The sequence below is a fragment of the Chlorocebus sabaeus genome, chromosome 13, assembly GCF_047675955.1.
Source record: "Chlorocebus sabaeus isolate Y175 chromosome 13, mChlSab1.0.hap1, whole genome shotgun sequence".
Classification (NCBI taxonomy): Eukaryota; Metazoa; Chordata; class Mammalia; order Primates; family Cercopithecidae; genus Chlorocebus; species Chlorocebus sabaeus.
In genome coordinates, this window is record NC_132916.1 from 87,307,736 (window position 1) to 87,333,992 (window position 26,257).

At 34.3% G+C, this 26,257-nt stretch overlaps 1 protein-coding gene across 2 annotated transcripts in view; it reads left to right on the forward strand.

The window, feature by feature from the left end:
• The window catches only part of RNGTT (RNA guanylyltransferase and 5'-phosphatase), a 338,317-nt gene that overhangs the window by 175,930 nt on the left and 136,130 nt on the right, over positions 1-26,257 (forward strand). For both annotated transcript variants that reach the window (XM_008006573.3, XM_008006574.3), the window contains one exon: positions 18,742-18,842. In XM_008006573.3, coding sequence (XP_008004764.1) covers positions 18,742-18,842 — 101 coding nt within the window. The remainder of the gene's footprint in view (positions 1-18,741; positions 18,843-26,257) is intronic.

Consider the following 26,257-nt stretch of genomic DNA (forward strand, 5'->3'; position numbering starts at 1 on the left):
CACCATGCCCAGCTAATTTTTGTATTTTTAGTAGGTATGGGATTTCACCATGTTGGCCAGGATGGTCTCCATCTCCTGACCTCGTTATCTACTGGCCTCGGCCTCCCAAAATGCTGGGATTACAGGCGTGAGTGTCATTAACACACTCAGCCTAATTTTTTGTATTTTTAGTAGTGACGGGGTTTCACCATGTTGGCCAGGCTGGTCTCAAACTCCTGGCCTCAGGTGATCCACCCACCTCGGCCTCCCAAAGTGCTGGAATTGCAGGTGTGAGCCACCGTGCCCGGCCAAAAAAGAAGATATTTTGAATCCTAGCAAATTATTGAAGAATAGTGATACAAAAATACTATATTAAAATGATGATTCTATTGAGAACGAACTCCCAAAAACCAGCTTAGGAGAAAGTTTTATTGTTTAGCTCTTGATTTAATATTCTACTTTCAGAGACGTAACCATGTAACACATTCATAATTGGACATTTTTACTTATTACTTTTTTTTACTTTTGTTTACTTATTACTTTTATAAGAAGGAAAAGTTAATCCGTGGTTTAATCAAGGAAATAAAGCTTAGAATATTTATGTTTATAAAGAAGTACCCTAATACCTTATTTTGACTAAGACACAGAGCAGTCTTTAATCATCATGAAAGCCTGGATTCAGACAAAGTGGATTACATTACATTTACGGAATTAAAGAACAGCAGAGGTTATCTAGTTCACTCACTGGTTTCAAAAAGATAAACTCCAGTGTTCTAGATTTCTGTGAAGTGCCTCAGGTGACTGCATGGAAAGATAGGTTACTGGGTCAGCATTCTGCTTCCATTGCAGTGCTGCTGATTTACTAATACTACTTTTATATATTGTACTTGTAGATGAGATTATGTTTTAGAAAGGGCTTTAGCTGCTAAGTAAATGATGTTTGAATCAACTGCTTTTTTGAAAGGTCGCCATCATCTCCTTTCGTTGAAAAATCAAAATACATTTTCACCCTTTTTTACTGGATCAGTTAGTGTTAGTCTATATTCTGTTCACTCTTTCTTGAAATACTTTCTTTTATGGCTTCTGTGATACCACATGCTCCTGATTCCTCCTAGTCTTTTGCCATCCTTTGCGGTCCCTTTCGAGCTCTTCGTCTTCTACCAGCCGTTGAAGTTTGGTGTTTCTTGGGACTCAGTGCAACAGATTTCATTCTTTCTCATGCCCTGCTCTTTTTCTAGTAATCTCATCCATACCTGTGACTTTAGTTCTTTTTTATCACATGTTACTCAGACTTCAGATTTCTATGTAAGCCCCAAAGTTGGTTATCTTATTGCCCACTCTGATGCTGCCTTTTGAATTTCTCAAAAACATCAGAAACACAATACAGACAGTTCCCAACTTATGATGGTTTGACTGACTATTTTTCTGGGGACAGTAATGCCATTGTAAGTTGAGAAGCATCTGCATATCAAAGACAAACTCTATCTCTATTCCTGAAATGATCAAGTAAGCAGACATACAGACTGGTTCTTTTCCAGCATTTTCACCTCAGTTACTAAATGCAGTTACTTAAATCAGAAATCTAGCTGTCATCTTTGGCACCGTCCCCTCCTTCCTCTCCAAGTCTTTATTTTTTAAGTATCTCTTAAATTATTCCCTTTTTTCTCCATTGTCACTGCTACTACTCTAATCCAGTTTATCCTTCATTGCCTCTTGCTGGAACCACTACAGTGGCATTCATTCTTGCCTTCTCTTCATTCCTTTTTTTTTGAAATGGAGTTTCGCTCTTGTTGCCCAGGCTGGAATGCAGTGACGCGATCTGGGCTCACTGCAACCTCCGCCACCTGGATTCAAGCAATTCTCCTGCCCCAGCCTCCTGAGTAGCTGGGACTGCAGGCCCATACCCACTACACTCAGCTAATTTTTGTATTTTTAGGAGAGATGGGGTTTCACCATGTTGGCCAGGATGGTCTCGATCTCTTGACCTTGTGATCCGCCCGCCTTGGCCTCCCAAAGTGCTGGGATTACAGGCATGAGCCACCAAGCCTGGCCCAATCTTTTCTTCTTTCCATATCCAGAGAGATCTTCCTTCATCTCTAGTGCTTTCTCCTTGTTCTCAGGTTAAAGACCAAAATTGGATTTGGAGCCAGTTTACTTTTTTCTTTATCATATTTTGCCTTTTGGTTTCCCTGGGTGTTTTGCTGTTGATTCAAAAATAACGTTAATGTTTTTTCTTTAAAGGTGGCTTAATTATATTATTCACAAATAGTGATGTAAACAATATAAATAGTCAGTTAGTCAGTTTGGGATGCTATAACAAAATACCGTAAACTGAGTGGCTTACAAACAACAGAATTTTATTTCTCATAGTTCTAGAAGCTGGGAAGTCCAAGATCAAGGTGGTGGCAGATTCAGTGTGTGGGTGAAGGCCTGCTTCTTGGCTCATGTTGTGTCCCACACAGCAGAAGGGGCAAGGGAGCTTTCCTGGGTCTCTTTTCTAAGGGTAGGAGTCTCATTCATGAAGGCAGAGTCCTCTTGACTTAATCACCTTCCAAAGGCCCTACCTCCTAATACCATTACATTAGGGGGGTTAGGATTTAAACATTGGAGTTTTGGAAGGGACACAAACATCAGTCTGTAGCATAGTGTTTTAAAAAAATTTGAAATGTAACCTATACTTGACAAAAATACTTAAATATTTGAGAAAAATTTTGGTACTTTCTTCAAAAGGAAAAAATTATCTGTTTATATTCAATATAAATCTATTTTCTTTCTAAGGTTTAAGATTCAAGCTTTCATCAAACAAATGATCATTTTAAAAAAGAACCACTATCAAATTGAATTTTCCATCTCATTATCAGCTTCTATAATAAACTGTGTTTTATTAGACTCCTATCTATATGGTTTTCAGTTCTGCGATTACATTTCCATTTTGAATTGCTAATTTTTGGCCATTCATCACGTAAAAATGAATATTTTAACATGATGATTTGGTATTTTAATATGCCGGTATTAGATCTTTTACATGATAGCTATTAGATTGTTTAATTTACAAAGTTGGTAGTAAAAGTAAATCTTATTTGTTTACTAGCTTTTATAAGTAGATTTTAGTGCGGATTTATGTAGCATATTAAATTTTTACATGTGGAAATAACATTAATTTTTAACCTTTTGAAAAATCAGCTTTGATTTTGCTTTTATCATCTGGAGAAACTATGTTTCTAGACAAGAATTGTATGCCATTAATAATCTATCACTATGAAATAAAAACAGAATAGTAGATTGTATAATTTAAGTAAGAATAAAAATCTTGAAAGTATTTTTGTTTTATATTTAGAAAAATGCCTTTTCTTGTTGTACCTACTAACTCTACTATGGTTAGTAAAACATAACTGTTTCTGTTGAGTCTAGAGTTATTTACTTTCAAACAGTAGAGATATAATTGTTTTTTAATGTTTTCCTCACTATTTTGATTTTCCTGTAAGGTGGGTCAGCTTGATTTTATGTATCTGGTATTCATCAGTTTGCGTAAAAATTTAGAGTCAGCTTTGATTTTAATATTGCATTCTTTTGAAATATTAATATTTTTATCAAATCTTTACTGCTGCCAGGTATATTGAATATTATGGATAGATTGTAAAATGAAAATTGGAATTAGCCTAATGCCTTGTCTTGAAGTACATGACGAATTAGAATGGTTTTCCTCTGTAGCAAGGATGTTACCATGGTGAGAGCTTCTGTTTCCATGACATTTGCTTGCATATTTTGATAGGTCTTCAATTGAAGAAGGGCTCTGTTTTCTGGCAGGCTGCAAAAGTGTCATTCTATCTTTTCTCAAAATGTGTTATTTTTATTGAAAAATATAATTTTCCAGGGAATTGTAATAGCAAAGTGCCAAGAAAGAAAATACACCTTATTTTAATTTTTTTTCCTTGTTCAACTTTTAGAGCACAGCAAAATATTCTTAGCTTGCTTTGTGTAAGGAAGAAAAAGGAAAACATCATTTTCAAGTTTTAAGAATAAATATTTAGTTTTTTTTTTGAATTTTGTTGGCAAAATAAACAGCTACAGATGCATAATTTGTAATCAGTCTCAGCTAGATATAGATATATCTGTACAACTAAAAGGAATTGCTAATGATGATATATTGGTAGCAGAGAAAGGGGAAATATATAAATAAGGACTTCACAAAATGAAAGAAGTGGTGAATTCCTAGAGGGTAAATATACAGAATACCAAATCAGTTCTCATATAAATGATACATATTAAACACTTAATGAATTAGGGATAGTTCTTTTTATTAATAACTTATGTTTCAAGTTGAAACATTAATGGTAGATTTTAAAATTTGCATTTTACAGTGGTATAATTTTAATTTTTAAACTAGATAATACAATCACTTGGTTCAGAAATTTTAACATGTATTTAAAAAATACATAGAAGAAAGTCTCTCTCTCATACTTCTTCCCTAGTTTCTTTATCTATATAGAAGCAAATACAAATGTGTGAATACATTCTTATTTTCATTCCACTTTTTCAAAAAGATAGCATATTATTTTACTTTTTGTTTACATATTGTTTGCTTTTTAGAATTTGTCCAGGTATATTTTTAATGTCTATTTTGTTTTTGTTAGTGCTCTGATTTAGGCATCTAGGGAGATATATTGGAATCATAGCAAAAAGATAGGGGTTATTAATTGTTATCTCTTATCCCTTATGCTTATAGCAATTCCACATTTTAGAAGGAAATATGTGAAAGCACACATTTTGTCTATGTAGGGTACGAAAATTGATTTTCCTTTTGTTGTCAAAGTTCAGTGATAACTTTAGTGGCTCTTTCTACTGATAGACCAATTCATTTTATAAGAGCTATAAACTGAAAGACTCTCTAAAAAATATGTATTTATACATGCTATTTCTTCTGCCTGAAACTGTTTTCTTTTTTATATTACTCCCATTTATCCTTGAACTATCAAGTTAGGTGTGCTTCCTTGAGGAAGCCTGGTTGTCTAGCTGAGCTTGACTCTCCCCTGCCCCCACAGTATTCCCATTGGCCTCAATGCACTTAACATGTATGAATTTTTAGTTGTTTTAAAAATTACCATTTCTCTTACTAGATTGTAAGTACCATGAAGACAGAGACCATCTCTGTCTCATTCACAGTGATATTTTTAGTGCTTATAACAGTAGGGTGAATATTAAATACTGTGTTGTACATGTAAGCAATCTGAATGTCTTAGTTCCTTGATTCACTGTACTTTCTCTTGTAGCTACTTAACTCATCCTTATTGCCTGTGTAATTCTCAGCTTAAATTTTACTTCCCCTGGGAAACTTCTCTTTATGTTTTTGACTGTGTTAACATTTCATTTTCTCTGCTATTATAGCACTCTGAACTTCATATTTCATTAAATTCTTGACAGTTTTTTGTAACTGCTTATTATTTGTCTGAAACCCCCGTTATCTTTATCTTACTGGCCTCTAGCACAACTGGTTGACACAGTCTTAGCAGTTGATCAATAGATACTGGTTTTAAAAAAAAGAATGAATTCATACTTTAGATCAGTGGTTCTCAACTGGCATGATTTTACTTCCCAAATAACATTTGACAGTATGTGGGGACATTTTTTATTATTTTGATTGGCCCATAGAAGCCAGGGATGCTGTTAAACCTACATTGCACAGAACAGCCCCCACAACAAAGAGTCAACTGCCCCAACGTCAGTAGTATTGCTGTTAAACAACCCTGTGTTAGACGCTGGATTTCTTTGCTTTCTCCATATTTTCTTAGATTTATAGATTTATAAATTTATAGGGCTTTTGAATGTATTTGAACAGATATCTTAACCATTTTGTCTTTTTTCTTTAAATTCTATGTTTTGTGACAATTTAACTTTTTTGACACGTAGAAATTGTATATATTTAGGGCATACAGCTTGATGTTTTGATGTACATTGTGAAATAATCACCACATTCCAGCTAGTTAACATCTGAGATTTCTGTCTACCTGCCATGTTTGTACCCTTTGACCAACATCATCCCATTTCTAGTTCCCTCCATTTCTGGGCAGCCACCATCCTAATCTCTGCTTCTATGAGTTTGACTGATTGAGATTCCATGTAAAAGTGAGATCATGCAGTATTTCTCTTTCTGGCTTATTTTTGCTTAGTGCAGTGCTCTCCAGCTCCATCCACATTACCACAAATGGCAGAAGTTACTTTTCTGGGGGTAAGGCTGAATAATATTCCATTATATATACACCACATTTTCTTTAACCATTCATCCATTGCAGGACATTTAAGTTGCTTCCATATCTTCGCTATTGTGCATAAAGCTGCAGTGAATGGGAGAGAGCAGATATCTCTTCATGATCCTGTTTTCAGTACTTCCAGATACATACTCAGAGGTGGGATTGCTGAATCATAGGGTGGTTCTGTCTTTAATTTTTTTGAGGAATCTCAATACTGTTTTCACTAATGGGCTGCACCAATTTACATTCTCACCAACAGTATACAAGGGTTCACTTTTCTCCATATCCTTGACAACACTTGTTATTTCTTGCCTTTTTGATAATAGTCATCCTCGTAAATGTGAAGTGCTGTCTTATTGAGGTTTTGATTTGCATTTTCCTGCTGATTAGAAATGCTGAGATGCTTTTCAGTAGGCCTGTTGGCGATCTACATTTCTTGTTTTGAGAAGTGTCTATTCAGGGCCCTTACCCATTTTAACAGGTTGTTTGTATTTTTAATATTGAGTTGTGTGACTTCTTTATATATTGGATATTAACCCCGTGGATGTATAGTTTGCAGATATTTTTTTCTCATTTCATAGTTGACTTTTCACCTTGTTTGTTGTTTCTTTTGCTGTGCAGAAGATTTTTAGTTTGATGTAGTCTCTCTTGTCTATTTTTGCTGTTGCCTGTGCTTTTGGTGTTATATCCAGAAAATAGTTGCCAAGACCAATGTCAAGAATTTTTGTTGTTGTTGTTTTCTTCTAGGAGTGTTACAGTTTCCATTTTTGTGTTTAAATGTTTAATCCATTTGAGTTGATTTTTGTGTACGGTGTGCACCTTTTTTTCTTTCCATTCGCCCCATACAATGTGGTAGGTAGTATATATTTTGGAATCTGGAATAAAATACTTGGGTTCAAATATCTTTTCTACCAATTTCTTTATGACTCTGTTTTGTGAGCCATGAGAAAAAGGTACCATGTTAGATTCACCTACCTCATGGAGCTATTTTGAGAATAAAGTTATTTAAGAGAAGTCAAACCAGTAACTGGTGAAAAGCAAAAACCCAGTCGATGTTAGCCCTTAGAAGTTATTACTGCCTTTATTATTCTGTGTAAAGGGCATAGGAGGGGATAAAACTAGAGAGGATGAATAAGGCTAGATAAGCGGGCAGAGGGGAGGTGGTCTTTGGTTGTTAGGTTGAGAAGCTTGTATTATTTTCAGTAAACCATCTAACCAGATGGATTCAGGATCAGTTGTATTTGATAGGACCTGTTGATAATAGGGATAAGAATTAGGTTGATCACAGTAGCCTGGGTGAAAAAGTAATAGAGGTAATTGGTGGAATATGGAACTGGTAGAGACTGCATCAAAGATGATTAGAGAGTTTTGAACCTTTCTGGTTAGGAGCATTATGTTAATCAGAAATGGAAATCAGAATGGAAATGAACTAGTTTTTTGTTTAAGAATATAAATGATTCAGTTTTAGATTTAAAACTTTAGGCTGCCTTTAGGATATTAATGAATAAGCCGATGCCTGACATACTTTTATTTGGGAGAAAGTTAGGATGAGAGATGAATTGGGAGTAATTTTCATTGTGGGTATATTTGGAGTGTTAGAGGATTGGGCTCTTTATAATGTGTAGTAGTGAAAAGGCAAATAATAGATTCTTGAAGAATGTGCATTCGTAATTGATTCCATTGTTTTACTGTCTCTAGCAGCATTACTGTCTAGGATTTCTAAAGTTTTCTTTAAAAATAAATACTGAACAATGAGATCACTTGGACTCGGGAAGGGGAACATCACACACCGGGGCCTATCATGGGGAGGGGGGAGGGGGGAGGGATTGCATTGGGAGTTATACCTGATGTAAATGACGAGTTGATGGGTGCAGCACACCAACATGGCACAAGTATACATATGTAGCAAACCTGCACGTTGTGCACATGTACCCTACAACTTGAAGTTTAATAATAATAAATAAATTAAAAAATAAAAATAAAAAAATAAATGCTGTAATAAAACTAATACTATAGTGAGGACAGGGATCTTTCTTAGCTTCTTTCTTAGCTGTGAAGAAGGCATTGTGTCTCAGGTTTTACTGTAGAATCTGGTGATAACTACTCACATTTTACTGGTGGAAATAATAGAGTAACATAAGCCTGCAAGGTGTTTTTGGATATCTTTGGTCTAGATATCCTGTTTTAGGCAAGCAAAATGCTATTATTGCATTTTTACAAATGACATAGATAAAGCCCACTTTGAACTTGCTTAAAATAATTACGTTAGTAGAGGCAAAGAGGGACTAAATATGTTGCTCCTTTGCCGTTAGTACTGCTAGCTTCATTTGCATCAGGGTTTCTCAACCTTGGCACCATTGACATTTTGGGCTAGATAATTCTTTGTTGTGGGCAGCTGCCCTGTGCTTTGTAGGATGTTTAGTAGTATATCTAGCCTTTAACCACTAGATGGCAGTAGCACTCCCTCCCCACCTCTTTTTCAACCAAAAATGTCTCCATGCATTGCCAAGTATCCCTTGGAGGCAAAATCTCCCCTAGTCGAGAACCAGTGCTTTACACCACAAATATATATCACGTATACCTCCAGTTAGCTTCCTCACCACCTTAGTTTTACAGACTTCTCTTTGGCATATGGCCATCTTCTACCTCTAAGCCAGGTTCTGTTTTCATCTGGTCAACACTTTTCTAAGCATCTTATTTTGCTACCTGACGTTTACATGTATTATATTTTTGACTTTAAGATGGCAATGGATATCTTGGGTTATATTGGTAATTACGTTTACACCTAATATATCCCCAGGTTTTTTTTTTGGACGGCTCACCTGATACAATCAGATTTATTTCTATAAACTAAGTATTTGTCAGTTAACTATAGCTCTGATAATTATTTTAAACTAGATACATGCTGATAAATTGAATTATATTACTCTGACTATACACAGGAACATGTAGAATGAAAGGGTGTTTTTATATCCTTGTTTATAGTTCAGCAAGATTCTGTATTTCAAGTTTGATAAATCATAAATATTTATTTCTAAAAGGCTTATTCAGTTCCTGTATTTATAATGTATTTGCTCTTGTTATTTTGGGGATCATGAAAAAAGGATTATTTGGTAGTGATTTATATATATAATCTTTCATAAATATTGTTAGCTTGTTTCATAATCTCAGATATTTCATTTTTCAATTAAGTATACCTGAGACAGATTTTTTTGTAGTAAGTTTTGAAATTCTGTGTTTTTAATTATTTTATTCAAGTATTCGAGCATTTTACTAGGTGTTTTATAGGCACAAAATTGATATGATTTTTGCTAAAGTAGAATTACATTCTAATGGGTATTTCAGTATATTTTACTCATAGAATCTGTGTCATTGTTGAATCTACATTCTGTAACTGGGAGCTATAGTATTTTAAAAATACCATTTTCTTAATTAATTAATTAATCAACCTGAGACAGAGTCTCACTCTATTGCCTAGGTTGGCATGCGGTGGCGTGATCTCGACTCACTGCAACCTCCGCCTTTCAGGTTCAAGCAATTTTCCTGCCCCAGCCTCCCAAGTAACTGGGACTACAGACATGTGCCACCATGCCCAGCTAATTTTTGTATTTTTAGTAGATACGGTGTTTCATCATGTTGGCCAGGCTAGTCTTGAACTCCTGACCTCAGGTGATCTGCCCGCCTTGGCCTCCCAGAGTGCTGAGATTACAGACGTGAGCCACTGCGCCTGGCACCATTTTCTAAAATTTTTTAATCTTTAATTTTCATAAAGGTGCTTTGAAGTTCCTAATAATATCAAGTCTAGTATTCCAAATTAATATGAATGATTTGGTGTGCATTGAGATGAGGAGTTACTTAAGTTTCTGAATTATTGCTGTGTAAAAACAGAAGAGTTGATACGTGTTTTCTTATTAGACAAAACTGAGTCTTGATTTACAGGCAAGAGAATGTGAATGATATTTAATATCTATTATACAAATAAAATTACATATTAAAGCTTTTTAGATTTCATCATTAGGTACCTATTAGGAGATATTTTAAAACTATACCATCATTCAACTTTTCTAGATTTAATAACTTAGATTGATATTGGTTTCTAAGTGGCCTTGTAGTCACTTATATAAACAAGTCGGAAGCGGAACTAAACGATGATTTGTCTGTAAATATGAAATTTCCTTGGCAGAGGTTGCAAATGCGGTGGGATGTGCATGGTGTGTTTCAAGCTACACAAACTTACTCTCTTTCTTGAGCCCATTCTCTCTTGCTGACACTCTTTTCTCCCTTACTTTTTTTGACCCTTTACTACTATAATGAGCCACTGTTACTTAAAGGCCTGTGACTTTTCTGCCAAATAAGGTTTACTAGGAAAATGACTATATTTTATCAGATTGTCTTCATTAATGGGTTGATAATTGGAAAATTTTGCAGTTTCAACGTTCCAAAAAAACTTACATTGAAAGCCAGTCTAAAGAGATTTATGATTATCCTAAAGTATATATTTACCTAAATAAATCTCTCAGGGCAAATATATGGAATAAAATTTCCACTGAAAAATTATATATTTGATTTTATACTTACTCATGCTTCAATACAAAACTTGAGAGAAAATAATGTGCATTATTTTCTTACACGTGGCACAGTTAAAAGGTGTTTCCTATCAATTCCAATGTTTTTTTTCCTTAGCAAAACAAGTTATATTGGATCGTCATTGTATGGACTTCCGTTTGAAATAAGCGATCCTGTGATTATGATTTTTGCAATTTTAAATAATTTATAAAAATCCGTTTGAACTGGGTGCAATGGATTGCACCCTTCATCTCAGCTACTCAGGAGGCTGTGATGGGAGAATTGCTTGAACTCAAGAGTTCAAGGCTGCAGTGCTTTGACTGCACCTGTGAATAGCCACTGCATCCCAGCTTGGGCAAGATAGCAAGACTCCATATCTAATTTAAAAAATTAAATTAAAAATTTGTTAGAATTCAATTTAACTTGGATAATTTAAAAATATTAGTATTGAGAAACTTAGCAATTTTTCCTTCCTAAGTATTTTTCTCATAATATGGGCCCTCCGTAATGCACACACTGAAGGGGGAGACTTGCCTCTCCTTTAGCACATCCTATATTTTTCTACTCCTGTGTTTTTGCTCATGTTTACTTCATGCTGCAAATCTACATGAGTGAATATTACTCATCCTTCAAGGCTTACAATGTTCATTCGTTTCTAATCAATTTTAAGACACTCAAGTAATACCTTTTCTTTTTTTGCTATGTACTTAGAATACATTTAAAATCCCCAAGTGAGATTTATCCCTGGGTCACAAGGTTGTTATAAACATACGCAGATCAATCAATATGATATACCACATTAACAGAATAAAAGCTAAAACCACATGACCATCTCCACAGATTCGTACAAAGCATTTGGCAAAGTTCAACATCCTTTATGACAAAAACTTCCAATAAAATAGGTATAGAAGAAAATTTTCTCAACACAAAGGCCATTTATGAAAAGGCCATAGCTAGCATCATAATTAATGGGGAAGAACTAAAAGCTTTTCCTGTAAAATCTGGTACAAGACAAGGATTCCCCTTCTTGGTGCTTCTATTCAACATAATACTGGAACTACTAGCAAAAGCAATCAGGCACGAAAAAGAAATAAAAGGCATCTAAAATGGAAAACAAGTAGTTTATCAATGCTTGCAGATGACATGATCCTATATGCAGAAAAAGACTGTTATATCAAAAAAAAAAAAAAAAAAAACCTGTTAATTTAGTAAAGTTGTGGGATGCAAAGTCAACACACAAAAATCAGTTACATTTCTCTGCACCAGTCAATCACAGCCTGTCTGAAAAGAAAGTGAAGAAAACAATCTCATTTACAATAGCATCAAAAAGAATAAAATACCTAGGAATAAATTTAACCAAGATGGAAGAAATTGAAGATGATACAAATAAATGGAAAGATGGACCATGTTAATGAATTGGAAGATTTACATTGTTAAGATGTCCATACTACCCAAAGAGATATACAGATTCAGTGCAATCCCTATCCAAATACCAATGACATTTTTTACAGAATTAGAGAAAAAGAATTCTAAAATTTGTAGGGAACTAAAAACCCTGAAATAGCCAAAGCAGTTTTGAGAAAGAAGAACAAAGTTGGAAGCATCACACTTCCTGGTTTCAAGTTATATTACTAAGCTCTAGTAATTAAAATGGTGTAGTACTGACATAGAAACAGACACATAGACCAATGGACCAGAATAGAGGGCCCAGAAATAAGCCCAAGCATATATGTTCAACTAATTTTTGACATGGGTACCAAGAATACACCATGGGGAGAAGATAATCTTTTCAGTAAATGATGCTGGGGAAACTTGAATATCCACATACAAAAGAATGAAATTGGACCCTTATACCATATCCAAAAATCCACTTAAAATAGATCAAATACCTAACTGTAAGACTTGAAACTGTAAAACTCCTAGAAGAAAATATAGTGGAAAAGCACCTTGATGTTGGTCTTGGCAGTGATCTTTTTGATGTTACATCAAAAGCTCAGGCAACAACAGCAATAATAGACAACTGGGACTACAGGAACCTAAAAAACTTCTGCACAACAGAGGAAACGATCAACAAAATGAAAAGGCAGATTGGGTGAAAATATTTGCAAAGCACATATCTGATAGGGGGATAATATCTATAATATTAAAGGAATTCACAACTTGGTAGCAAAAAACAAAACAAAAACAAATAATCTAAGGACTTGAATAGACTTTTTTTTTTTTTTTCCAAAGAAGCCATAAAAGTGGTCAAGCAGGTGGCCGGGCATGGTGACTTATGCCTGTAATCCCAACACTTTGAGAGGCCAAGGCGGGTGGATCACCTGAGGTCAGGAGTTCAAGATCAGCCTGACCAACATGGAGAAACCCCGTCTATACTAAAAGAAAAACATTAGCTGGGCGTGCTGGCACATGCCTGTAATCCCAGCTACTTGGGAGGCCGAGGCAGGAGAATCACTTGAGCCTGGGAGGCGGAGGTTGCAGTGAGCCGAGATCGCACCATTGCATTTAAGCCTGGGCAACGAGAGGGAAACTCCATCTTAAAAAAAAAAAAAAAAAAAAAAAAGGTCAACAGGTGTATGAAAAGGTGCTCAACATCACCAATCACAGGGAAATGAAAATTAAAACCTCATTAAGATATTACCCCATGCATATTAAAATGGCTATTACCGAAAATACAAGAGATAACATACAAAATAGTTGGTGAAGGTGTGGAGAGTGAGGGTGTTCCACTGTTGGCAGGAAAGTAAATTGGTACAACCATTATGGAAAACAGTATGGAGGCTCCTCAAAAAATTAGAAACCTATTATATGACTCAGCAGTTCCTCTGAGTATATACCAAAAGAAATGAAATTAGTACCTCATAGAGATATGTATACTCTCATGTTCATTATAGCATTATTTGCAACAGCCTACGTATGGAAACCACCTAAATGTCCTTCAGTGGGTCAATGAATTAAGAAATTTTGATATATTTATGCAACAGAACATGATTCAGGCTTAGAAAAAAAGATCTTGTCATTTATAACAACATGGATGGAGCTGGGGGGCATTGTACTAAGCAAGATAAGCCAGACACAGAAAGAGAAATGGTGTGTGATTTCACTTACATGTGGAATCTCAAAGAGTTGAGTACACAGAAACAGAATGCAAAAAACACCTATTATTAAGCTACTTGGTTAATAAGCTCTTTTAAATGGGGGAGAAACAAACCCAGTTGGTAACTTATTAGTAACAACTTTTGATTATAGGTGATAAACTAATTCTGTACCTCCTTACTGTAACTGAAACAGATATAAATTACTCTGTCAGTTCTAACTGTACAGTCTTCTGTGGTTAGAAGTATGAAAAAATTAGCAAGCTCAGGTCAGAGGGAGAGCTATGCTTTTTGTCCTCCCTCTCAATTGTGGGTATTCAGAGGGATTTGTTTTGTTGAAACTAGAAGGTACTGTTCAGGACTAGGAAGAAGGTTACCAGTGCTGGGGGTGGGGGAATTGGGGAGATGTAGGTTGAAGAGCACAAATTTGCAGTTAACATAGGCTGAATAAGTCTGGAGGTCTAATGTACAGCACAGTGACTGTACTTAATAATATTATTTTATATAGTGGAAGTTTGCTAAGAGAGTAGATTTCAGATGTTCTTGACACACATGTACGCACATACAAGGTAACTGAGGAGATGGATAGTGTTAATTTGCTTTACCATGGTAATCATTTCACTATGGATATCAAACATTGTGTTATAATGTTATATGCTTTACATATCAAAAAATTTCAGTTAGTTTTTCATTCTGTTGAGTAAATGCATTCCAATTAGGATACCTTTAAAGTGAATATACAAATGTATCGAGTAGTGTGATTTATTTATATTTACATATTATATGCATTAGAAAGCTATAATGCTGAGTAACACAATTATTTACAAAGCTTTTGTTTATTAAAATAATTTTTGTAATCTCTAATTACATGGATAGTATTGTACAACCATCTCCACTATTTCCGAAACCTTTTCATCATCCCAAACAGAAATCATTTAACCACTAAGCAGTAACTTCCATTTTCTTCCACACTGTAGCCCTGGGCGACCTCTAATCCATTTTTGGTCACCATGATTTTTTTCTATTTTACATATTTCATGGAAGTGGAATCATAACAATATTTTCCTTTTGTGTCTGGCTTATTTCACTTAGCATAATGCTTTTGAGGTAGCACGTATCAAAACTTCATTCCTTTTTATATTTGGATAATGTATACAACCTTTTGTTTATCTGCCCACCTGGTGATGGAAACTTGTATTGTCTTTACCTTTTAAGTTTTGTGAAGAATGCTTCAATGAACATTGACATACAAGTGTCTGTTTGAGTAGCTGTTTTCAGGTTTTTGGAGTGTGTACTTAGAAATGGAACTTCTGGGTCATGTGGTAATTCTGTGTTTGGCTTTTTGAGGAACTGTTAACCTTTTATCTATAGTGGCTGCACCATTTTACCTTTCTAACAGCAATGTGCATGTTCTGATTTATCCACATTCTCACCAACACTTGTTATTTTCTTTTTTTTTTTTTAATTATAGTCACCCTAGTTAGTGTGAAGTGATATCTCCATTTGATTTTGATTGCATTTGTTTAATGATTAATGATAGTGAATATCTTTTCATGTGCTTATTGGCCATTTGTATATCTTCTTTGGAGAAATGTTTATTCAAGTCTTTTGACTTTTAAATTTGTGTTTGTGGTTTTTTTTTTTTTTTTTTTTTTTTGCTGTTGTTAAGTTGTATCCATTTTAACAGTATATTCTGGGTATAAATAGGTACATATCCAGATTTATATCAGATGTATAATTTGCAAACATTTTCTCCCATTCTATAGGTTGTCTTTTCACTTTCTTGATAATGTTCTGTCATGCACAAAGGTTTTTAATTTTGATTAAGTCCAAACTTTGTAGTTTTTCTTGTTTCTTATGCTTGTTTCTTATGCTTTTCTTGTTGGTTATGCTTTTGGTGTCAAAACTAAAAATATACTGCTAAATCTAAGATCGCAAAGCCTTATGTTTTCTTCTAAGACTTCTATGGTTTTACATGTTATATTTAGGTTGTTTATTCATTTTTTGTTAATTTTTGTATATGGTATGAGGTAGGCATTCAGTTTCATAGTTTTGTATGTGGAAAACCAGCTGTCCCACCTCTCTTTCTTAAAGAGAGTATTCTTTCCCTCATTGAATGGCCTTGGCATCCTTGTGGAAAAGAAATCAATTTGCTATAGATGTATGACTTTATTTATGTACTCTTAATTCTATTCTGTTGGCCTTTGTGTCTGTCTTTATGCCAGTACCACCTGTTTTGATTACTGTAGCTTTGTAGTAAGTTTTGAAAAGTAAAAAGTGTGACTCAATTTTTTTCTTTTTTCAAGATTGTTTTGACTCTTTAGGCCTCTTGAAATTTCATGGGAATTTGAAGAGCACATTTTCATTTCTGTGGAAAACGCTGTTGGAATTTTCATAGAGATTGCACTGAATCTGTAGATTGTTCTGGGAGTATTGACATCTTAACACATTAAGTCTTCCTATCCATTAATATATGATGTCTTTCCATCTTTTTTTTTTGTTTTAAGAAATCAATGTTCAGTATACAGATGATTCACCTTGGTTAAATTAATTCCTACATATTTTTTCCTCTAGATACTATTGCAGTTTTTTTTTTTTTTTTCTTTTCTAAAGACAGAGTTTCACTCTATTGTTCAGGCTGGAGTTCAGTGGTAGGATCATGGCTCACTATAGCCTTGACCTCCCAGGCTCAAGCAGTTCTCCCACCTCAGCTTCTTAAGGAGCTGGAACTACAGGCATGTGCCACTATATTTGGCTAATTATTAAAATTTTGTAGAGATAAGGTCTTACTTTCTTGCCCAGGCTGATCTCGAACTCCTGGGCTCAAGCTGTCCTCACACCTCCACCTCCCAAAGTGCTGGAATTACAGGCGTGAGCCACCGCGCCTAACCCTATTGTAAGTTTTTAAAAATTTCCTTTACATTTTTTCTCTTTTGATTTCTATTGGTGGTATATAGAAGCAAAACTGAATTTTTGTGGTGATAATTTCACCAAAAATAGTAAATTATTAGGCATAAATTTAACAAAAGCCATGCAAGATCTCCATACTGAATACTACAGAACATTGTTAAGATTCATTTAAGGATGAATAAATGGAGAGATTTACAGTGTTTATGAATCAGAAGATTCAATTTGGTTAAGATGTCATTTCTTCCCTAACCTATTGATTGATTCAGTGTAATCCTCATTATAATCTCAGCAGGCTTATTTTTCATAGAAATTGGCAAACTGATTTTAGAATTTATGTGGAAATGTAAATGCTACCTTGGCTAAAAGTGTTTTGAAAAAGAAGAATAAAGTTTGAGGACTTACACAGCCTGTTTTCAAAATGTATAAAGTTATAGTAATTGAGACTATTCTGTTAGCAGGAAGAAAGGCATATATGTCAATACAGCAGATTAGTAAGAAAAGAAATGTGTGTGTGTATATATATATATTTATATATACACAGTCCTGTGCTTCATACCATAGAAATTAATAGACCTGAAGTGGTTTGTATACCTAAAAATAAGAGCTAAAACTATAAAACTGGTCTAAGAAAACATAGTAGAAAATTGTAATGACTTTAAGAAAATATTCCTTAAATAGGTCACAAAAAGCACAAATTATATAATTTTTAAATGGATAATTTTGACATTACTAAAATAAAGAACTTTGGTCTTCAAAAGAAATTGTTTAGAAAAATGAAAAAGCCAAAGACTGGTAGAAAATATTTGTAATACATATATCCAACCAAGACTATTTATTTAGAATATATAAAGTAACTTCTTACAAGGCAGTAATGAGTCAAACAGCTCAGTGAAAACAAGAGTAAAAGATTTGAACAGACACTTCACCAAAGAAGGTATATAGATAGCAATAAACAAAAGAAAAGATCTTCACTATCTTTGTACCATTAGAGAAATGCCAATTAAAATGGTGAGACACACACTTTAGAAAGGCTAAATTAAGAAGACTGACAGTGCCTCGTCTAAGGTGGATATAGAGCAAATGGACCTCTCATTCATTTCTGTTAGGAATAGAAAATGTTACAGTTTGACAGTTCTTACAAAGTTAAACATGCATTTGCCACGTGATACAGTCATTCCACTCTCCTAGTTATTTACCCAAGAGTTAGGAAAACATGTCAATGTTTCGGCAACATCATTCACGACAGCCAAAAACTGGAAACAACCCAGATATCCATCACCTTGTAAATGTGTAAATAATTTGTGGTATATACATACAACGAAATCCTAGTCAGCAATGAAAAGGAACACACTACTAATACATGCACCAGGATAGATTCATCTCAAAAATCTGATGTAAAGTATTTCTTTATTTTTTATTTTTAAAGTATTTCTTATGTAGGTACAACTATAGTCGTAGAAAACAGATCACTTTTGCCAGAATGCTGGGGGAGGGAATTGACTGCAAATGTTAGCAGGAAACTTTTTCAGGTCCTTGAAATGTTCAATATCATGATTTTGGTCATAGTTACGTAACTATATAAATTTGTCAAGATTTGTTGGTTAATTTTATTCATTATAAATTATCCCTCCGTAAAGCTGAACAAGAAAAAAAGCATTTTAAAAAATCAAGCTTCTTTTAAGTCATAGAAAGCTTGGATAGAATCACTGGTTTTATTCTTTTTCTGGACTTTCACAAACAAGGGTCTACATGTGTTTGGTAGGAAAAGAAGAAAGGTAATCAATAAGAAGGTAGCTATCTAGCCTCAGGTGTTGGTTGAAGATTAAAATTATGTTTAGAAAAGAAGTAATTTTGCTTAATAAAAAGTTACATTAGGTTCAATACATTGAATAGTTAATATTTAGCTTCTTAGTAATGATTGCCACCATTTTAATTGGCTTTAGAAATATAAACCTGGCCGATGTGATGATATTTTGAAATGGAAGCCTCCCAGTCTGAATTCTGTGGATTTTCGTCTAAAAATAACAAGAATGGGAGGAGAAGGGTAAGTATGCACTTTTGTACTTTTTGCATGAAATAATACTGCTTGCATAAGGCTTCACCTTTTACCGGGTATTTCATGTATACTTTACAATACTTCAAAGAAAGAAATGAAAATATTTTACAAAATATTTTACATATACTTACACATTAATCTCATTTTCAGAGATTACTCCTTTGACCTGTGTCAGCTAACATTTTGCAGTTTCCTTTAAACTTTACTGATCTTTGTTTTAAAATCATTTTTCATTAATATATTATTATATTAATAATAGCAATATAAAAGTTAGTAATATTAAAAAATGAACTTTGGCTGGGCACGGTGGCTCACGCCTCTAATCCTAGCGCTTTGGGAGGCCGAGATGGGTGAGTTGCTTGAGCTCAGGAGTTTGAGAGTAGCCTGGGCAACCTGATGAAACTCCCTCTCTACCAAAAATACAAAAATTAGCTGGGCTTGGTGGCACATGCCTATGATCCCAGCTACTCGGGAGGCTGAGGTGGGAGGATTGTTTGAGCCTGGGAGGCAGAGGTTGTAGTGAGCTGACATTGCACCCTGCTGCATTCCAGCCTGGGTAACAGAGTGAGACCTCATTCCCCCTCACCGCCCCCTCCCCAAAAGAACTTTGTTAAATTGCAAAGTGAAAATTTTACTAAATTTTGAGATTTTACTAAAAAATAATTCTGTTATATGAATTATAGATCTAGATATAAGATGATCATTGGTATTATAATTAAGCATATCAAAATAAGTCTTTTTTACTTTGAAGGAAATTACTTCATGTTTGCATTTGCAGAGCAAATATTTTCTATACTTTTGTAGGGTAAGGGCTTAACTGTTGACTTTCATTAAGGTTTTTCATAATGTTTATTAAGTGTTAATTTTTTAATTTATTGGTTAATCTTCCTTTTATGACTTTTTTGGTTGCTATCTTAGTATACAAGATGCTTTAGCATGAATATTTTGAACATTTTTCCAAAGCCTTGTTTTTATTTCACTTTTGTTCTATAAATTTTTAAGTATCTTGTCTAAGTAAATACATTATAACAAAATAAGAAATCCTTATTCAAGGAAATCAGAAAGAGAAAGTAAATAGGATAATACTAGCAAAGAAATTAAAGCTTACCCCAGTGTATCCTGTGAAATTTTTACTTATCAAAGGTAAAGCACAGATAGCATTTTTGCTAGCTGATGGAACAGGGGATATATGGAGTCCAGACTCCAAAAGATTAAAATATTTTAAGAAACTATGCATTATCAAAGAGAGGAAACTCTGCATTGTGGTGAATCTTAAGTGAAAAGGTGGATTTAATAAAGCATGTGGATATTCGTTTTCAAACAGTAGGGTATTTAATATTTTATTTTAGGCTGGGTATGGTGGCTCATGCCTGTTTTCCAGCACTTTGGGAGGCCAAGGTGGGAGGATCACTTGAGGCTAGGAATTTGAGACTAGCCTGGGCAACAGAAGGAGACCCTGTTTGTAAGACAAACAAAAATTAGCCTGGTATGGTTGTGCATGCTTGTGGTTCCAGCTACTTGGGAGCAAGACTTTGTCTCAAAAAAAAAAAAAAAAAAAAGAAAAACACACACACACTATCCCTAAATGTTTGTGGCTTTATTTACGATTGGGACTTAATGGCAAAAAAATTGTTACAACAATTATCTGGAACCCCCAAGAATATATTGAACTCTATATAGAGTCTGATTATAATCTGAGGATAGATAAATTTGAGACTATAGGAATAGGTGGAATACACGCACGTGAATAACTTTCAGGATAATTTCAAAAATATCTTTCTCTTATCTAAACATTGAATAAATATTGATATGTTGAACTCAAGATTAGCCCAGTGTACAGATTTTCTCAGTTGCCAGTCAAATGTGGGATTGTTCATCACTAATCGTGCAAGTTGGGTGTAGGCTTGATATGTTCTTCTGGAAGTGCCTTATAGAAGACCATCTCGCTATTAGAAAAATGGAGGCTAAGAAACTAATTCTAGTGGGGCTACACTTGTTTTATTCTTATTTTTTGACACAAGTGAATACAGTTCTTTGAAAAATAAGATTTCAAAGATGAAGTAAAATTTGTTAAACTGCTTCATTACTAAATCTTCTATTTTTCTTAATGCTATATTTATATTTGGTTAAAGAATATAGACTCTCAGATTGTTTCGTTGGGTTTTTAAAAAATCGCTTACTTTTGCCTTTTACAGTCATAATTCTTAGTGGCACTTAAAGGCTTCATGAGGCTAAACATAGAATACTCATTTCTCTAGTAGTAAAAAATGTTACTTTTTCTTGTAATTTCCTATTGTAATTAAACATAGCATGATGTAATTCAGTTTAGCAGTCTGTCCTAGTTTTGCTTTTTTTCATAGTATGTTTTTATTTATTTATTTATTTATTTTTTATTATACTTTAAGTTCTAGGGTACATGTGCATAACGTGCAGGTTTGTTACATATGTATACTTGTGCCATGTTGGTGTGCTGCACCCATCAACTCGTCATTTACATCAGGTATAACTCCCAGTGCAATCCCGCCCCCCTCCCCCCTCCCCGCCATAGGCCCCGGTGTGTGATGTTCCCCTTCCTGAGTCCAAGTGGTTTCATTGTTCAGTTCCCACCTATGAGTGAGAACATGCGGTGTTTGGTTTTCTGTTCTTGCGATAGTTTGCTGAGAATGATGGTTTCCAGCTGCATCCATGTCCCTACAAAGGACACAAACTCATCCTTTTTTATGGCTGCATAGTATTCCATGGTGTATATGTGCCGCATTTTCTTAATCCAGTCTGTCACTGATGGACATTTGGGTTGATTCCAAGTCTTTGCTATTGAGAATAGTGCCACAATGAACATACGTGTGCATGTGTCTTTATAGCAGCATGATTTATAATCCTTTGGGTATATACCCAGTAATGGGATGGTTGGGTCATATGGTACTTCTAGTTCTAGATCCTTGAGGAATCGCCATACTGTTTTCCATAATGGTTGAACTAGTTTACAATCCTACCAACAGTGTAAAAGTGTTCCTATTTCTCTACATTCTCTCCAGCACCTGTTGTTTCCTGACTTTTTAATGATCGCCATTCTAACTGGTGTGAGATGGTATCTCATTGTGGTTTTGATTTGCATCTCTCTGATGGCCAGTGATGATGAACATTTTTTCATGTGTCTGTTGGCTATATGAATGTCCTCTTTTGAGAAAGGTCTATTCATATCCTTTGCCCACTTTTTGATGGGGTTGTTTGTTTTTGTAAATTTGTTTGAGTTCTTTGTAGGTTCTGGATATTAGCCCTTTGTCAGATGAGTAGATTGCAAAAATTTTCTCCCGTTCTGTAGGTTGCCTGTTCACTCTGATGGTAGTTTCTTTTGCTGTGCAGAAACTCTTTAGTTTAATGAGATCCCATTTGTCAATTTTGGCTTTTGTTGCCATTGCTTTTGCTGTTTTAGACATGAAGTCCTTGCCCATGCCTATGTCCTGAATGGTATTACCTAGGTTTTCTTCTAGGGTTTTTATGGTATTAGGTCTAACATTTAAGTCTCTAATCCATCTTGAATTAATTTTCGTATAAGGAGTAAGGAAAGGATCCAGTTTCAGCTTTCTACTTATGGCTAGCCAATTTTCCCAGCACCATTTATTAAATAGGGAATCCTTTCCCCTTTTCTTGTTTTTCTCAGGTTTCTCAAAGATCAGATGGATGTAGATGTGTGGTATTATTTCTGAGGACTCTGTTCTTGTCCATTGGTCTGTATCTCTGTTTTGGTACCAGTACCATGCTGTTTTGGTTACTGTAGCCTTGTAGTATAGTTTGAAGTCAGGTAGCGTGATGCCTCCAGCTTTGTTCTTTTGACTTAGGATTGTCTTGGAGATGCGGGCTCTTTTTTGGTTCCATATGAACTTTAAAGCAATTTTTTCCAATTCTGTGAAGAAACTCATTGGTAGCTTGATGGGGATGGCATTGAATCTATAAATTACCTTGGGCAGTATGGCCATTTTCACGATATTGATTCTTCCTATCCATGAGCATGGTATGTTCTTTCATTTGTTTATGTCCTCTTTTATTTCACTGAGCAGTGGTTTGTAATTCCCCTTGAAGAGGTCCTTTACATCCCTTGTAAGTTGGATTCCTAGGTATTTTATTCTCTTTGAAGCAATTGTGAATGGAAGTTCATTCATGATTTGGCTCTCTGTTTGTCTGTTACTGGTGTATAAGAATGCTTGTGATTTTTGCACATTAATTTCGTATCCTGAGACTTTGCTGAAGTTTCTTATCAGCTTAAGGAGATTTTGGACTGAGATGATGGGGTTTTCTAAATATACAATCATGTCATCTGCAAACAGGGACAATTTGACTTCTTATTTTCCTAACTGAATACCCTTGATTTGTTTATCTTGCCTGATTGCCCTAGCCAGAACTTCTGACGCTATGTTGAATAGGAGTGGTGAGAGAGGGCATCCCTGTCTTGTGCCAGTTTTCAAAGGGAATTTTTCCAGTTTTTGCCCATTCAGTATGATATTGGCTGTGGGTTTGTCATAAATAGCTCTTATTATTTTGAGATACGTTCTATCAATACCGAATTTATTGAGAGTTTATAGCATGAAGGGCTGTTGAATTTTGTCAAAGGCCTTTTCTGCATCTATTGAGATAATCATGTGGTTTTTGTCTTTGGTTCTGTTTATATGCTGAATTACGTTTATTGATTTGCATATGTTGAACCAGCCTTGCATCCCAGGGATGAAGCCCACTTGATCATGGTGGATAAGCTTTTTGATGTGCTGCTGGATCCGGTTTGCCAGTATTTTATTGAGGATTTTTGCATCGATGTTCATCAGGGATATTGGTCTAAAATTCTTTTTTTTTGTTGTGTCTCTGCCAGGCTTTGGTATCAGGATGATGTTGGCCTCATAAAATGAGTTAGGGAGGATTCCCTCTTTTTCTGTTGATTGGAATAGTTTCAGAAGAAATGGTACCAGCTCCTCCTTGTACCTCTGGTAGAATTCAGCTGTGAATCCATCTGGTCCTGGACTTTTTTTGGTTGGTGGTAGGCTATTAATTATTGCCTCAATTTCAGATCCTGCTATTGGTCCATTCAGAGATTCAGCTTCTTCCTGGTTTAGTCTTGGGAGAGTGTAAGTGTCCAGGAAATTATCCATTTCTTCTAGATTTTCTAGTTTATTTGCGTAGAGGTGTTTATAGTATTCTCTGATGGTAGTTTGTATTTCTGTACGTTTTAAATATATTTTATTCTTTTAAAATTTTACCTATTTATATGTCTTCTAACTAAAAAATGGAATTACTTTTGAGTCTGGTGCATCTTTAAAACTCATCCAAATGTTACTCTAAGGTGATTTTCAGATAGGAATGTGCAACTTACATCAGTGTATGTACATTATTTGTGTAATGGTAGTCAGTTTTCAAAAATAGAATATTTAATATGAAATATAACATGGTAACTATTACATAAAACATATTTAGTTAGCCAGAATAATATGCTTTTTCTAAATGTAAAGAATGTTGTGCATTATAGTAGTCTTTACTGAATGAATGAGTTTATATCTAATGCTTAGCATTAACTCAGTATTTTAGAGAATATTGTAAGAAATATGCCTATAATAGTTTGAAAGGGGAGTAGCTATGTTTCTGAATCATTAAGCATGCACTAGTGAAGTGGGACTAAGCTATTAAAACACCATGAGAGAAACTCATTTCTTTGATTGTACTTCCAAATATTTCCACAAAGCCTAAAATGGAATAGAATATCTTGAAGGTATAATATAAATAGTAGTCTTCGAAAATGACTGCAGTAATTTTCTAAGAAATGAAGACTTAGGCTTTCTAGGTATGTTATTGAGTTTTACTTTAATGAGGTGCTATAAGTATAGATTTCTGTTAGATTAAAATTTAATACAAATAGAAAAATCTGTTCTATGTGTTGAGTGCCCTGTTGATGGCAATTAAAATCTGTACTTTGCTCTTTTCATTTCCTATTATCATTTCTGAATATTTGAGATATATTAACATTGATTTATCATGGCCAAATATAACTTTTGTATATCTTAGCAATTTATATTGTGTTGAGTTTTATAGACAATATAGATTTTCATCTGAGAGCTATTCGTTGTTTTAACAATATGATGGCTTTATATTAACTAACTTGTGACCTAAAACCATGGTCATTGTCAAAAGCTAGAATTACAAAAGTAGTCTGTACTCTGGAAATTGCAAACTCTTGAGTACAGTGTCAGGGATATATAGTGATTGGTATAAACTTATTATTTGTATAGAATAGTATTTTAGAGTACAGATTTTAAAGCTGGACTGCCTAGGTTATCTCCTTACTGTCTGTGTGATTGAGCACATTACTTTTTTCTGTGTGCCAAGTTCTTCATCAATAAAATAAGAGTTGGTCTCATAAGACTTTGTAAGGATTAAATAAGCTAATGTATGTAAAATGTTTAGAACAGAACCCGGTACTTGGTAAATGTTGAAATGTTTGCCATTATTTTTATTGTTTTAATCAAAACAAATTTAAAAGTGCGTCTTCCCTTCTTGCTGTTTCTGCAATACTATCTGTTACTTACTGCACTAAGTCCAACTTTCCGTGTGAATCATTTCCTATTTGATTCCAATCTCTGTTAATTTTCCCTTTTAAAATGCATATATCTTTAGCTTATTTGTGTAATTTATCATAACTGTTAAAACACCTGGAGAGCAAGAGCACAGCAAAGTCAGTAACTTTTCATTATAGACGTTTTTGTAATAAGTCTCTTAAAATAACCTTGACAGTATATATACTGGTATAAATAGTATATAGTGGTTAAGAACATAGGTTATTGGCCAAGTTTGCCCAGAACTAAATCCAAGTTCCACTACTTATTTGTTGTGTGATCTTGTTACTTAACCTACCTCATCTGTAAAATGTCCACAGGAATAATGTTTATTTTGTAGATTTGTTGTGCTGAAGATTTATTTACACTCAATATTTAATTACAGGGGTAAACAAAGTAAATATAAGTCTGCCTTTATAGAATTTACAAGCTAATGGGCTGAAATGAAAAAATAATACTGCTTTATGAGGTTCTGTGAGGATTAAATAAATGATGCATGTAAATTCAGCATAAAACTCAATAAATAAATGTTTCCTTTAAAAAATGGTTATAGTTATTAACTGAACCTCAGCAGAATGTATGGTTAAGTCATGAATTAAAAACATACTCTGTATTATCAAGTGGAAAAAAAGTGCCCTGAATGAAGAAGCCTCACTTTGCTGTGAAAATGTAAAGATTTTTTGTCCTTCTAATAAAAAATATACATTCTAAAACAAGAATGAAATGTAATTTTTTTTTTTTTTTTGAGACAGAACCTCACTGTCTCCCAGGCTGGAATGCAGTGGCGCGATCTCAGCTCACTGCAAGCTG